The following is a 14,806-nucleotide window of genomic DNA, read 5'->3' on the forward strand; positions in this document are numbered from 1 at the left end:
TGAAAGGCGTGTGCCCAGCCGAGTGTTGACTCACGTTCCCAGGCCTCCCTGACTCAGCCAGGCCCCAGGTCTCCAAGAACCGTAATACCCTTCTCTTGCATCAAGGCAGTCATTAACATGAGTGTGTGTGGCTCTTTGCCTCCAAGTGACTGGGAGAAGCTGTGGCTTTCTATCTTGTTAATCTGAATTGTCTAAGTCCCGCATTCCCTCGAGCTGCGGTGGCAATGAGATGACATTGTCACTGCCATCCTACATTGACTGACTGTGTCGCCTCTTTGTAGGAATGCAGAAAGCCTGGCCGGAAGGGTCAGTCTCCCCAGTCGTGGAATCACGCCTGACCCCTGGTGAACCTCCTCTCGTCCTCTTCCTTGCGCCATAAAGGACCGCTTGTTGTCCTCGCCTGTCCCTCTGTGCCCTGTTCCTTCCCATGTTGTTTTCTTGTGGGAGAAGCATCCACTGGGAGGGAAGAGTGACCTTCCTATTTGGAATCCGAGTTAGAGAACGAACCCCCGTTGCTCTGCACTGCGGAAACTCTCAAATAACATCTTCTGAAAACAGTGGTGTCTGACAGCCCACTTCATCACTTATTGCGCAGTATCGAGGAGTGGATTTTTTTTTTTTTTTTTTGCTTTATTTCTTCTTGATTTAGAATTCAGGACTGTGTTCTAGAGAGTCCAGAGAACTTGCCAGAGGACCGATCTCTGAAAAAAATGAAACAAAGTTCTCCTTTTCCATGAGGTCGCTCTTTGAATCGTAGAAGATCCCAAAAATGTAGGAGAAGTGCCTAAGCTGAGGGTTGATTTCATACTAAGTGGAATTACTGTCGTGCTAGCTGCAGAAGCAACCTGAAACGGGAGAGTCAGAGAGATGCTATTGGAGCACTGGACTAAGATTGAGAAAACTGTTGTTTATCATACAGGTGCTTCGATTTGCTGGCTACATGTTTTTTTATTTTTTTTTATAAAATCTTTTTTGTTTTAATTTTTATTTATTTATTTATTCATTTTAGAGAGGAGAGAGAGAGGGAGAGAGAAGGGAGGAGGAGCTGGAAGCATCAACTCCCATATGTGCCTTGACCAGGCAAGCCCAGGGTTTCGAACCGGCGACCTCAGCATTTCCAGGTCGACGCTTTATCCACTGCGCCACCACAGGTCAGTAGCTACATGGTTTTAAAATCCTCTTTCACTGTCATTCATATTGACAAGAGTGTTGGATATTCGAGTGAGACGGTTTATATAAGAATTTTTGGAATTGATAGAGTGGTCCGTTTATAGGTTGTTCTTGTACGTAGTTATATGAAATGGAAGCGGCCCGCCTGCCATTCTCAACTGGCTTTCTCGGCTTCTTAGACAATGTAGAAAATCTGAAGTTAATTTTAACTCGTACGGGCAGGTAGGTGAAGTGGAAAACAAGCTCCCGTGGAGGTGGAGAGCTGCCGTCCTCGAGCAGATGAGGAACGGTGGCGGGAAGCAGTTGGCTTCGGGTTGGGTTGTATTCCCAGGTCTCGCTGATGCTGGCACAGTCTCCTTGCACATTTCCAAAAATTTAGGGGCACACACTTCGGTATATAACACAAAAAGCAAAGGTATTTGAGGAATACGTTAACGTCAAGGTTAATATAACAAAAATATATATATATTTTTAGAATCTGTGGGGAGTCTGTTTAACTTATGATTAGTGTACTAAGGTTTTGAAACACTTTCAGAAATGTCTAACACGCACTGATGTGGAAATCAGCCCAGAGATTACTCAAGGCTGTGAAGGGAAGATTCTGAGATGCTCTGCAGTTATGAAGGATTGTGGGGTTTGTGTGTGTGTGTGTGTGTGTGTTTTGTTTTGTTTTTGTCATTTTGAATTGTTAAGTGAGAGAACCTCAAGTGACATAAGAGATAAACTAATGTAGTCATCTCATGATTTACCTGGAGAACCTGATTTTCAACATGGTCACTGACCTCTTCCAAGGTCAGACTCTAAATTTATATACATACAGTCCTATTTCATCTTATTTCATTTTAATTAATTTAAATTTAAAAACTGATACTTGACCAGTTATTGGAAAATTTTAAGTGTGTCTAGAGCAACTTGGCTCTGTTAATCTGCTTTCATAAGTGTAAGCTTTACGAAATCTACAGACCAGTTGCTTCTGAGAAAAATTTAACATCTATATTGAGATGTGCTGTAAGCATAAATACATATCGGATTCAAAGACTTAGTATAAATAATGTAAATATTTTGACAGTAAATTATATATCAATATGTTAAATAATATTTTAGATATATTGAATTTTAAAAATATTAAATTAACTTTACCCACTTCTTTGCACTTTTTTTTTAATGTGGCAGCTAAAATATTAATTACGTACACAGTTCACATTCTATTGGGTAGGCTGCTCTCGACAAAAAGGACTGAAAATCTAGTTTCTTGCTCTTTCCGCTGGACTCTGTTGCCTCTTCAGGACATTTTTATATCTCCTTTATTACCTTTGCAAAAGCTGGTATGCGGACTTTTATCAAAAGTTAACATAAATTTTAAAGAACTATGGCTAAAAAGAGCATTTTGGAAAGCTGGAGGAGTAGGAAGTACCGACATATGCATTGTGGGAGTCTAAGGTGTAGAAGAGAGAGAAAATGAGAGCAAGAGAGAATATTTGAAGAAATAATGGCTCAAAACTCCCCATATTTGATGAAATGTATGAATATAAATATCCAAATGGCTCTGTGAATTCCAAGTAAGATGAACTCAGACTCACACGGAGACATAGTATAATCAAATGGTCAAAAATTAATCTTGAAAGGAGCAAGAAATAATTTGTCACATGTAAGGGCTCCTCAGTAAGATTTTAAGTAGATTTCTCATCGACATTTTGGAAACTGGAAGACCATAGGTAAATGTATTCAAGGGGCTAAAAGTAAAACCTATTAACCAAGAATACTATATCTAGTAAAACTGACCTGCAAAAGAGAGGAAGAAATTAAGAGTTCCCAGATTAAAAAAAAAAAGAAAGAAAAGAAAAGTGGAAGAAGTCCATTACCACTAGAACTGCCTGGCAAGAAATGCCCAAGAGATCAGGATAAAGTGGAAAGACATCAGACGATAACTCAGAGCTGTATGAGAAAATAGAGATATCAATAAAGGTAAAATAATGGGCAATTATAGAAGCTAGTGTTATTATAGCAATGGTTTGTAACTCTACTTTTTAAAACATAATTAAAGAAACTAATGCATTTAAAATAAGTATTATTTTTATGTTTTAGGGCACACGATAATATATAAGGATGTAATTTTGTGATTTCAAAAACTAAAAGAGATGAGCATGTGGCTGTAAAGGAGTTTTTGTTTTTGAAATTAAGTTGGTACAAGTTCTAATTAGAGTGTTATAACGTTAGGATGTTAAAGGTAACCCCATGGAAATTACAAAGAGAATAGCTATTGAATATACACAAAAGGAAATAAGGAAAAAAAATTTAAATATTTCACTACCAAAAAAAATCAACTAAACACAAAAGAAGACAATATGCACACAAAAGAAGGAAACGAGGGGAAAGGAAAGATAAAGCCTACAGAATACAAATTGTAAAATGGCAGAAGTCTCTCCTTATCAGTAATCACATTAAATGTAAATAGATTAAACTCTTCCATCAAGAGGCAGAGATTGGCAGAATGGATAAAAAAAAAAAAGGAGTGATTCAATTATAGCCTGTCTACAGGAGACACAAATAGATTGAAAGTGGACAGATGGAAGAAATATTTCATGCAAATAGTTAACAAAGAGCAAAGGTGTCTATGCTAATATCAGACAAAATAGACTTTAAAATTTACAAGAGACAAAGAGATACTATATATTAATAAAAGATTCAATACAGCAAGAAGATATAACAGTTATAAACATTTACATACCGAATAACAAACCATCAGAACACATAAAGCAAAAGCAGGCAGAATGGAATGGAGAAACACAAGTTTGAAATAATAGTTGGAGACTTCAAAACTCACTCTCAATAATGGAAAGAACAACCAGACAAAAGATAAGTAAGGACACAGAGAAGTTTTACAACACAATGAACCAACTAGATCTAATAGACATATACAGTCTACCTAACAACATCATACATATTCTTCTTATGTGATGGCATATTTTCCAGGATAGAACTTCTGTATGGCCACAAACTGAATGTCAATAATTTTAAAAGATACGTATCATAGAATATATCTTCTTCAACCACAACTAGATGAAGTTAGTTATCTCATGAAGGAACTGCAGCTCGAAGGTTAGTATCTGCAGTCCTCTGGAGAATAATTTTGGGCCCCTGAGGGTAAGATTCATTACCTATTTATCTCTTCATCTCCAACATTTAGCCAAGATTTTGGTATATGGAAGCCATTGCTTTAGAGTTTGTTGAATGAGTGAATAACAGGTGATTATAATAGAAAAAGCTAAAGAAAGTATGAAAATTTTAGAAGAATTGGAGGCAGGTTGTTTGGAGTATAACAAATTGAAAGAAAACTCTATAAAAGCTATAGGCATTCCTGACCAAGTGGTGGTGCAGTGGATAGAGCATTGATCTGGGACCCAGAGGATCCAGGTTAGAAACCCCGAGGTCGCTGGCTTGAGCACGGGCTCATGAGCTTGAGTGTGGGGATCACTGGCTTAAGCATGGGATCATAGACATGACCCCAAGGTCGCTGGCTTGAGCCCAAAGGTTGCTGGCTTGAGTCCGAAGTCACTGACTTGAGCAAGGGGTGGCTCGCTTGGCTAAAGCCCCCAGATCAAGGCACATATGAGAAAGCAATCAATGAACAACTAAGTTACCATAATAAAGAATTGATGCTTCTTATCTATCTCCCTTCCTATCTGTCTATCCCTATCTGTTCCTCTCTCTGTTTCTCTTGCCCCCCCCAAAAAAAAGCTATAGGCACAATCTGTTCCATGGGTGTGTGACTTGTACCTCATGCTTAGAAGGGCCCCAAATTTAATTTAATGCTTGGTTGTCGCTGTTTTGAGATTTTTCCTTTTTCACTGGACCTCACAAATTATGGAGCTGATCTTGGGTATGGGTGCTGGAGGTAAATGAGAAATTACATATTTAGAGAATGTTTGGAAAGATGAAGTTGCCCTTGAGGGTTACATCTGGATGAAAGTGAGAAACGGGGTACTTGGAATGTTTTTATCACCTGCTCGTCTGAATCCCCACACACCTGCCTCCCTTGTTTACTTCTACTTAAACAAGTAAAACAGTAGATATAGTCCCTTCTCATCCTTGTTTTTAGACTAGGACATAGTCTGATAGTTGACCTGCGGTAGCAGTAAAATTAAGGGTGTGACTCCATCAGAAAAACATCAGTGTAGCAGCTGTCCACTGAGTAAGAAAAGAAGAAGTCTAAAAAGAAAGCTCAACCAGTTTGTAATGACGGATGACAACCCAGGCTATAATTACAGTAATTATGATGGAAGGAATTGCAGTGTGTGCTGAGTTAAATATTTAACTTGTGCAGAATTGAAGACCAAGTTTGTTTTTTAAATAAGTGATTTTATTTACCTCAGTACATAAATGAAAATGCTCATCAAGACCCTGACATTTAGCAAGTGATAAAGAAGGATTCATTTTGACATAGGCGCCATTTTGGATACATGCACACATATATTTATGCATGAACAGATCTGTATAACACGTGTAAATATGTAAGAGGGAGCGTCATGTGCCAAGCATGGTGAGTTCTGGCCACTCACCGACAAAGGAAACACTGATAAAAGATCATGGTGAGAAGATCCTAAGTTTGATTTCAGAAGCACAAGAAAAGTTGAAACCAAAGTTTCCTTGAAATATCTAAAAGGAGCTGCAATAAGTAATCTTTCGGTTACATACATACATTTGGAGGTCAAAGGAAAGCTGTGGTCTGGAGATGTGAAGTTAAAAGTCCTCTGTGCATGATTGGTGGTTGGAGTCTTGGCCATGGACTTGGCAGAGAGACACGGGAGAGAGAAGAGGCCAGTGGCTGGTCCCTGCAGAATGGACAGGCGTGCTTGTGTGTGTGAGAAGGGGCCACAGCGGAGGGAGGAGAACCCGCAGTGCGCTACAGACACCAAGGGAAATGACGAAACATTTTCTAGGGTAACACATAGATTAGGCCATAATCTAAATGTCAACAATTTAAAAACTATTGGGCCTCTCTACTATTAAAGAGGAATTGCATGTGGAAATAGAATGTCGGAGAAAGTGGTCATAAAAGACTCTGTCTTCATGATTGTAAGACATACTTGATTGCTTAGCCTCTGTTGTTCTTGAGGTATTTGAGGTGGTGCTAAGTGACTGTTACTGCCCCTGCTCTCAGTGTCATTGTTATTCAGTGGCCAGTTCTAGTTGGAAAGCTGTCTTCAGATATCAGACCCTGTCGGCAGGACCAGCTTTTAGCAGTCTGTAAGCAAACAAAACTTCCTGAGTGTTGTAAATTGTTATATTAACAATTAACTTATGGACCTGCAGCTTACAAGAGATATTCAAGTTTCAGGTGCTTATAAAATAGACTTAGGGCTTTCTGGAGGCTGGATCTCTAGGGGAAAAAAACAAAGGAAAAAGAAAAGCTTGTCTGATCTAGCTTAAGGGTCAGGCAACAAATTTTTACTTTTCATAGAGAAAGAGACTTGCTAAAAGAAAAGATTAAGTATTGGACATGGTTTTATTCAAACCAAGTGAATTAGTCTTTGGAAATTCAGAGTTCATGGAATATATATTTTAAGAGCAACGACTTTGTTGCTTTTTACTATTGTCAAGTAAAGGAAACATTTACATAAAGTGATGGTATTTCTGAGCACCAATTAATTACTTCTAAAAGGCACTCTAAAACATATGACTGTGTTGGCACCCACCCTGGACAAATAAGGGAACCAATGTGATACTTAGCAGAGCTAAAGCTACAGGCTGGGAGGGAGGAAGTCTAGTTCCGAGTGAATTCCATGGAGAGAACTCTGGACCCAGGTGCTGGTAGAGGCGGTGAAAAAAGTCAGGATGGCTCAGTTTCGAGGCTGTGGGCTAGGGAGCTCCACTTTAACAGAGAGCATCATTTTAGGAATAGTCTTAACTGTGTTCTGCATTAACCTGGGTTGAGGATTGAGGACATACAGGGCAGGGGAATGGCAACTCATTTTTTAATGAATTTTATTTACCAAGAGGATAAGTATTAACATCACCATTTAACAAACTAAAGAACCAAAGCTCTGAGAGTGTGTTTGACTTATCCCAGGTCACACAGCCGGCAGTGTGGCGGGGTGGAGGTGTACTGGGATCAAATCCCATATCATTCCTCTCATGCACGACCATTCTGCTTCGTTCAAGCTGACTCTCATCACACAGTTGGCCTCCCCCAGTTTAGATAGGTATTTCTAATGATACTTACAGGTGTTTTTTAACCAGTGAACGGCAAACACAGCTTACACGCAGACAGCTGGCTCTGCATCGTGGGGTAAGAACTGTCTGCCCTTTATTCCTAATGCACCTGTGTAATCAGTGCCTTCCTGCTGACAGTGTTTGCTATGCCTGCCTCATTGTAACCAGTTCATTAATTGATACTTACCTTAGTTATGAAAGGGCACAAAGGGCACAAACAGTTTAACAAGTTACAAATATTCATTATGGAGGAAAGCAGAGGGAGCAACATTTCAAAACCGAGAAGAAGCTACAGAGACAGACAGTAGTTCTCATCAGTCCACAGCTAAGGCTGTGATTTTGCTGGGTGCAGGGGAGGGGGGACTAGTCTTTCATTTCCAGAGTCCCCATAAAGCTCCCACCTGGGCTCCACCCCATTCTTATCACAGATGGTGGGGAGGTTGGGGGGTAGATCAAAGTTTAGAATTTCTCCCTGCATCAAAATATTGGTGTATTACCTTCCAATGCCTTTTCTGTATATAATACTTTTCCCAGATATTCTGTTTCTAGGAATTTATGTGATAGGGAACTATTGGGCAAGTGTATAAAGGGAACACTGGGTATCTATCTATAAGGATGATGGAGTTGGTCATAAAAGTCAAAGACACTTAAAAAGGAGAAGGAGGAAGGAGAGAGAGAAAAAGAGAACTTGAATGTCCCACAACATAGAATTGGGTAAGTAAACCATGGTTCATCTATAAATGAAATACTATGATACTATGTAACTTTTCAACGTGATAATGATTTAAAGATGGTTATTAGCCTGGAAAACATTCTTGTCATACTGTCAAGTCAGAAAAAGCATTCTACTAAAGAGTATTCTTTTAAGGATATGCGCTAAATGTTAACAGTGGTTATTTGTGGGTGGTGTGATTTTAGGTGACTTTAAAAAATTATTTTTGCTTATATGCTTTTTTTAAAAAAATCATCCACCAAAACGTACATTAGTTCTATAGTTAAAAATAGCAGTCAAGGAGGAAAGTAACTAGGCCAGTACCTGGACCCCCAGCCATTTTCATCTTTCTGTTTTGTGTGAGAAGTGGACAAGTTCTGTGGGGACCAGATGCATCTTCCCCACATTGAAACAGTGCTCTCTCCCCCAAATCAGGAGGATGAGCAGAGAAAACTGGATGAGAACCTCATACTTGCTAGACATGACCTTGTATAAATTCCTGGTGTTGGCAATCCTGAACCCACCTGGGGGCCAGGCCTGAGTTTTCGGGAGTCCAGAGATGGACCACCTTATGTTTCTCTGAAGTTTCTGTACAGCGCCACCCAGAGGACATTCAAGGAAATCCAACGGTTCTTAGTTGTTCTGTCTGTTTCCAGTCTCAGGAAAGAGAGGCTGTCCTTGTGTTTTCGACCAGTGAAGTCTGGCCCCCACCCACCCTGACCAAACCAAGCCTTGCAGGACCACCTAGGAACATCTGAAAAGTGCACTTTCCACTGCCCCATCTCAGACGGGATGAGAATCTCTGTGGGTAGTACCTAGAAATCTATTTTCCCCCCTAAACCAAGAACTTTTAATTATTTATTTTTACTTGTCAATTACAGTTGACATGCAATATTATTTTATATTAGTTTCAAGTTAAACATTTATATAATTTACAAAGTGACCCCCCCCCCTCCCAATAAGTCTAGTGCCTACCTGGTACCATAGGGAGTAGTTGCAATATTATTGACTGTATTCCCTGTCCTGTCCTTTACATCCCTGTGACAATAAACTGCCCACGTGGCGCTCTGTACACGAAAAACTGGGAGGCTGTAGGGCAGCATCACACCCCCACCCTCTCTATTCCCTTAGAGACCCATGTCTGCTGAGCTCATTTCTTCTTTTTATAGCAAGGGGGCCAGGTGTGTGGGGATTCAGACGAGCTGAATCTTCATGGACTCCTACCTTCCTTCACTCCTGCTGCCGGTCACCCGTGGTGGATGGGGAAGCCATTGCTCCCTGGGCTACATGGGGGGAAGGGATGCTGGCATGCCAGTACTGCGCTAGGAGGAGGATGAGAGGTCAGAGGTAGAGAAACTAGGACGTGACAAGCTGTGGAATACTGGGAACCGGTAGGAAACCCCTGTGCCTGGGGCACCAGTCGCAAGACAAATGAGGGGCTGCAGAGGCTGTGAGAGACAGACTGGGCCCATCATACAGCTGAAAAAACAGAAATTTGGAGCTAAGGCAATATGCGTGTGGCCATATAGGGAATTCGGATCAGAAATGACTCCTTTCTCCACGACCATGTGCTGGCGTTCCTACTTCCCACCCAGAGTGCTATGTTTGACCCCGTGGCACCAGAGAAAGGGTTAGTTTTTAATTATTTTGATATCACGGATCCCTTTGAGAATCTGATGCGACATATCAATACATACGTACGTATACTTTTGAAAAGATTGCAAAGGTTTACGGACCCCGGAAGCACTCCTACAGTTAGTTCCTAAGGTTAAAATCCCCTCACCCCGAGTAAGCGACAGAGAGAGGTGGGGAAGGGGATGTGTACAGAGAACTGAGCTCTGAGAACGGCATTTCCCCCCCCTGTCGCTGGGAGAGGATGCCTTTGGGACGGGCAGGGGGAAGGCGACAAGCTGCGTGGGCGGTGTGGCGCGCTCACTGCCAGCCGGCGTCCACAGCGATGACGGCCGGCGAGCGAGCAGGATGTCAGGATCTCTGCCCCACGTGCGCGTTTGTTACTTAGACTCACGGACACAGGCCCACGGGGAGGCTGGCCGCTCACCTTCCGCTGAGGCCTTTCTGTCAACGAGGCCGTGGGCCTGGAGGAAACAGCGGGCTATTGGTGTGCTGGAAACGCTGCCATCTCTATTAAAGAACCACTCGGTGACTTTCCCACAGGGCTCCGGGGCATTCTCCTTCACCGCTTGGTGACACAGTGCCCCTTGCAGTGTCTCTCTCCCAGACCTGTCCCCCTCGTCTGGGACGTCAGTCACCGTCAGTGTTTGCCCAGGCTGGCCTCTGCTCTGCTCTCCTGGGTTTGTTCTGTTCAAATAAATAGGGTCGACTCACTCTCAGTAAGGTACGGCCGCTGTTCTAATGTGGTGCGTGCAGCTGTTCTGGTGACAGACGGGCGGTTCGATGCCTCAGTTCGGAGATGTGAGGAGGGTAGGGATACAAAGGATGAAGATCATTTGCTGCCAGTGACCCGAGTTCACCTAGCTTCTCTCGGACAGTGCTGGCCTTCACACCTAGGCTGAGGTCAAGTTTAAAAGTACCATATTTTTCGCTCCATAAGACGCACCTGACCATTAGACACACCTAGGGTTTTAAGGAGGAAAATAAGAAAAAAACATATTCTGAACCAAATAGTGTGTTAAAATATTTAATAAAATATCGTAATTTTCACTCCATAAGACGCATGGGCATTTCCCTCCACTTTTGGGGGAAAAAACCTGTGTCTTGTGGAGCGAAAAATAAGTACTTAGACCAGCACTAAGAACATTTGCTCCGTGGAACTGGTGCTTTTAAAACCTCCCAAAGAGCCTGACCAGGAGGTGGCGCAGTGGATAGAGCATCGGACTGGGATGCGGAAGACCCAGGTTCGAGACCCAAGGTAACCAGCTTGAGCGTGGGCTCATCTGGCTTGAGCAAAAAGCTCACCAGCTTGGACCCAAGGTCTCTGGGTCAAGCAAAGGGTAACTCGGTCTGCTGAAGGCCCGTGGTCAAGGCACATATGAGAAAGCAATCAATGAACAACTAAAGTGTCTCAACGAAAAACTAATGATTGATTCTTCTCATCTCTCTCCATTCCTGCCTGTCTGTCCCTGTCTATCCCTCTCTCTGACTCTCTCTCTGTCCCTGTAAATAAATAAATAAACAAATAAATAAATAAATAAAACCTCCCACAGAGAGGACTTTAACTGACAAGTTCCCCCACCTCCGTGATACAAGCCCCGGAGGTAGCCTGTAGATAACTTCGTGACCAGCTTCTGATTCCAGTCTTGCAAGGGACAGATTACTATTATTTCTGCTTACTGGAGGAAGAAAGTGAGTCACCTGTAGGACAGAGAGCATGGGGCAGGGCACCGTGGGGTTCTGGGTTCAGTGCACCTGAGCCTTACCGTCCTTGTCTATAAAATGGGAATAAACCCCAGCGTTACTGTAGTAGTTGATCAGATACTTATTGAAAATTCCTAACATCAAGTCAGATAGACAGACAGTATGTGCTCCAAAACCAGTTTCTTCTCTTAACTCGCCGGCCCAAAGTTGCCCTTCTGGAAAACGGTCGAGCCAGCTGTTCCGACAGCAAGTCCAGGAATCGTTTCACACATTCTTTCCTGCCCTGCCTACATCTTCTGTCTTCACAAAGCCATTGTGGAAGGGGCCTCAGATCCCCAGATGGAGATTTGGTGATTCACCTTTCATGGCCGAGATTCTTGCAAAATTAATTCACAGCATCGCGAAGGTAGGGCAGTGGTGGATGTGAGTGATTTTTTTTTTTTTATGCTGTTACAATAATTTATCATCTTCTCTCCGGCAGCCACACACTCTGGCTGGCAGCTCTAAAACCCTACGGTCCACGAGAGAGCAGTGAACAGAAATATTTTCAAGAGCAGATGGGACATACCTTCGAAAGGCAGGATTGTCCCACTGAAACGGGGACATCTGGCAACCTTAAAAAAAAAACGCCCAAACTAGATGAAATAAAAATTATGAGATGGAGAAGCAGAAAAATATGTCTTCGCATTGATTAGCCAGGAATGTAATTAATCTCCTTCAACTCCCTTTGCAGTCCTGTAGTGTAAAACAAGGAGGAATCACGGCGTTGCTGCCTTCCCCTGTGACCGTCCCTGCGTGATCGTTTCGGAGTGGTTGTGTGAGTTTTCAAACTCCGTCGTAATTCCTCCCCTCCTATTGCTCAGAACTGTTTGGGGAGCGATGAAATCCATGCCCAAACTTCCTCACCACAATGCTTTTCGTCCTACCCTGCCCGACAGTGGTGGAGGGAGATGCTCAGCTGACTAGGATCAGGCCGACTTTTACAGCTTTATTAGGAAATTGTACAAACAAATCTCTTCTTGCCTCTTAGGTAGTTTTTTCCCAGTTTCTGTGTTTGTGGCATGTGGAAACGGGAGAGGAGGAGCAAACCAGCTCTGGGAAAGGAGGGAAGATCTCTGGCTCTCCTTGGCCACCCTCTCCGCCTCCTTGTTCTGCTCTGGCTCCTAGAGGCCTATTTATTTTGGCCATTTTCTTTTTACCAAACCTACATTCCATTCAGACTCAGCACCATTAGGCTGGACACCGGTGCTGGTGTGTGGCCTCGTGCCTTTGTCTCCTTCTCCTGCCCTGCTTGGGTCCAGCCTGGCGAACAGGCAGGCTGGACCCCTCCCACCAGCCAGCTCTGCGCTTGGTCTGGAGAAAGAGCAGATGAGAAGTCAGATATCTGAGCTCAGTTTGTCACATGCTAGGAGACAGGCCACCGAAGCAGGAACAAAGCCAAAATCTAAGAAACGGATCCATTTAAAGCCAGATATTATCCACTCTTTATAAAAGTGTCTTAAGATTTTATATTTATATATATGTACTTATTAAATTATAGTTTATTCTCAAAATATTCTATTGTGCCCACTTCTTGGATTAGAGAGGTATTATGGGCTGAACTGTGTCATCACAAACTGAAAATGTTAAAGCCCTACCCTGCAATGTGATGGTATTTGGGGACGGGGCCTTTGGGAGGTCATTAGGGTTAGATAAGTTCATGAGGGTGAGGCCCTCATGATGAGATTAGTGGCCTTATAAGAAGAGGAAGAGGGAAACCTCTTTCTCTCCTTGCATATGCTCCAAGAAAAGGCCAGGTAAAGACACAGCAAGATGGCAGTCACCTACAAGCCAGGAAGAGAGTTCTTATCAGGGAAGGAATCAGCTGACACTTTGATCTAGGACTTGTAGCATCCAGAACTATGAGAAAGAAATTTCTGTTGGTTAAGTCCCCGGTCAACGGTATTTTGTCATGGCCGCCCGTGCTGACGGGTACAAGAAGTGATTGATGTTCGGCATGGTTCAACACCATGCTCAAGGGTACATGCTGTGGAACGGTAAAGCCGAGACCAGAACCAGTGCCTCTGACTCCGAACCAAGGACAGCGTCCACTACACCAGTGTTTTTTTTTTAGGACCCACAAGACTTCCAGGGCCCGTGTTACATTTCTTGAAATGTCAGGAGAGAAAAGTGAACTTTAGGTTGAATAAATATTCTCATATAGAATATTAATGCATTCATCTTTATGCTAATGCAGTTGCAAAATATAATTTTTCACACTGTTTTTGAAAGGGGGGGGGCAAGAAAGGCCAACGTCCCCCTAACGCAGGCCTGAGAAAAACCCCAGGTGACAAGAAGACGTTTAGCTTCCCAGGGGGCCCTTCCCTCACTCGGGTTAAATACTGCCCTGTGGTTCTGCAGCATGCTTGCTTGACTCCATGCTGTTCCCTTAAAAGTGCTGCGGTCTTGGCCCTGGCCGGTTGGCTCAGCGGTAGAGCGTCGGCCTGACCGTGCGGGGACCCGGGTTCGATTTCCGGCCAGGGCACATAGGAGAAGCCCCTATTTGCTTCTCCACCCCCCCCCTCCTTCTTCTCTGTCTCTCTCTTCCCCTCCTGCAGCCAAGGCTCCATTGGAGCAAAGATGGCCCGGGCGCTGGGGATGGCTCCTTGGCTTCTGCCCCAGGTGCTAGAGTGGCTCTGGTCGGGACAGAGCGACGCCCTGGAGGGGCAGAGCATCACCCCCTGGTGGGCAGAGCATCGCCCCTGGTGGGCATGCCGGTGGATCCCTGTGGGGCGCATGCAGGAGTCTGTCTGACTGTCTCTCCCCGTTTCCAGCTTCAGAAAAATACAAAAAAAAAAAAAAAAAAAAGTGCTGCGGTCTTACCGGAGCCTGGTCGGCTCACGCTGCTCCTGCCATCTACACCACTTCCTCATCGTTTCTACCTGACAGACACTCTGGTGTCGCCTGCCACTGTGCCTTTGTGAAGCTGCATCACAGCTCTTGGCCTCTCGGTTTGGCCCGTCCTCGTCTTCCTCTTCCCCTCCTGCCTTGTGGTTGCTGCCTCGGTCAGCCAGCCACACTCAGAGTTTGCAGGACGCCCTGGGCGGTGCACTAAAGCCGAGCACTACAGAGCAAGGGTTCGGGTTCTGAGTTCGAAACTCAGCTTTGCCACGTGCTACCTGTGTGATACCTGCCTTGTCAGTTAAGATATTTGCCTTCGTTTTTTAAATCTGTCGAATGGGAATAATGAGAGCATCCATCTCACAGGGTGCTCATGAAGATTACTTAAATATATCTGCGTATGAGTGCGCACAGCCGCATGCACACACTTGCTGTGCCGGGAGCAGAGGAGGCACTATGGAATGGTATTCGTTGTTATTTTTATTAACTGTCAAT

At 43.5% G+C, this 14,806-nt stretch overlaps 1 protein-coding gene across 2 annotated transcripts in view; it reads left to right on the forward strand.

Moving 5' to 3' along the window:
• Nucleotides 1-1,040: 1,040 nt before the first annotated feature.
• The window catches only part of ITPRID1 (ITPR interacting domain containing 1), a 125,201-nt gene continuing 111,435 nt past the window's right edge, over nucleotides 1,041-14,806 (forward strand). For both annotated transcript variants that reach the window (XM_066238852.1, XM_066238853.1), the window contains exon 1: nucleotides 1,041-1,151. In XM_066238852.1, coding sequence (XP_066094949.1) covers nucleotides 1,066-1,151 — 86 coding nt within the window. In that variant the 5' untranslated portion in view covers nucleotides 1,041-1,065. The remainder of the gene's footprint in view (nucleotides 1,152-14,806) is intronic.

This window comes from Saccopteryx bilineata, chromosome 7 (assembly GCF_036850765.1).
Source record: "Saccopteryx bilineata isolate mSacBil1 chromosome 7, mSacBil1_pri_phased_curated, whole genome shotgun sequence".
Lineage (NCBI taxonomy): Eukaryota > Metazoa > Chordata > Mammalia > Chiroptera > Emballonuridae > Saccopteryx > Saccopteryx bilineata.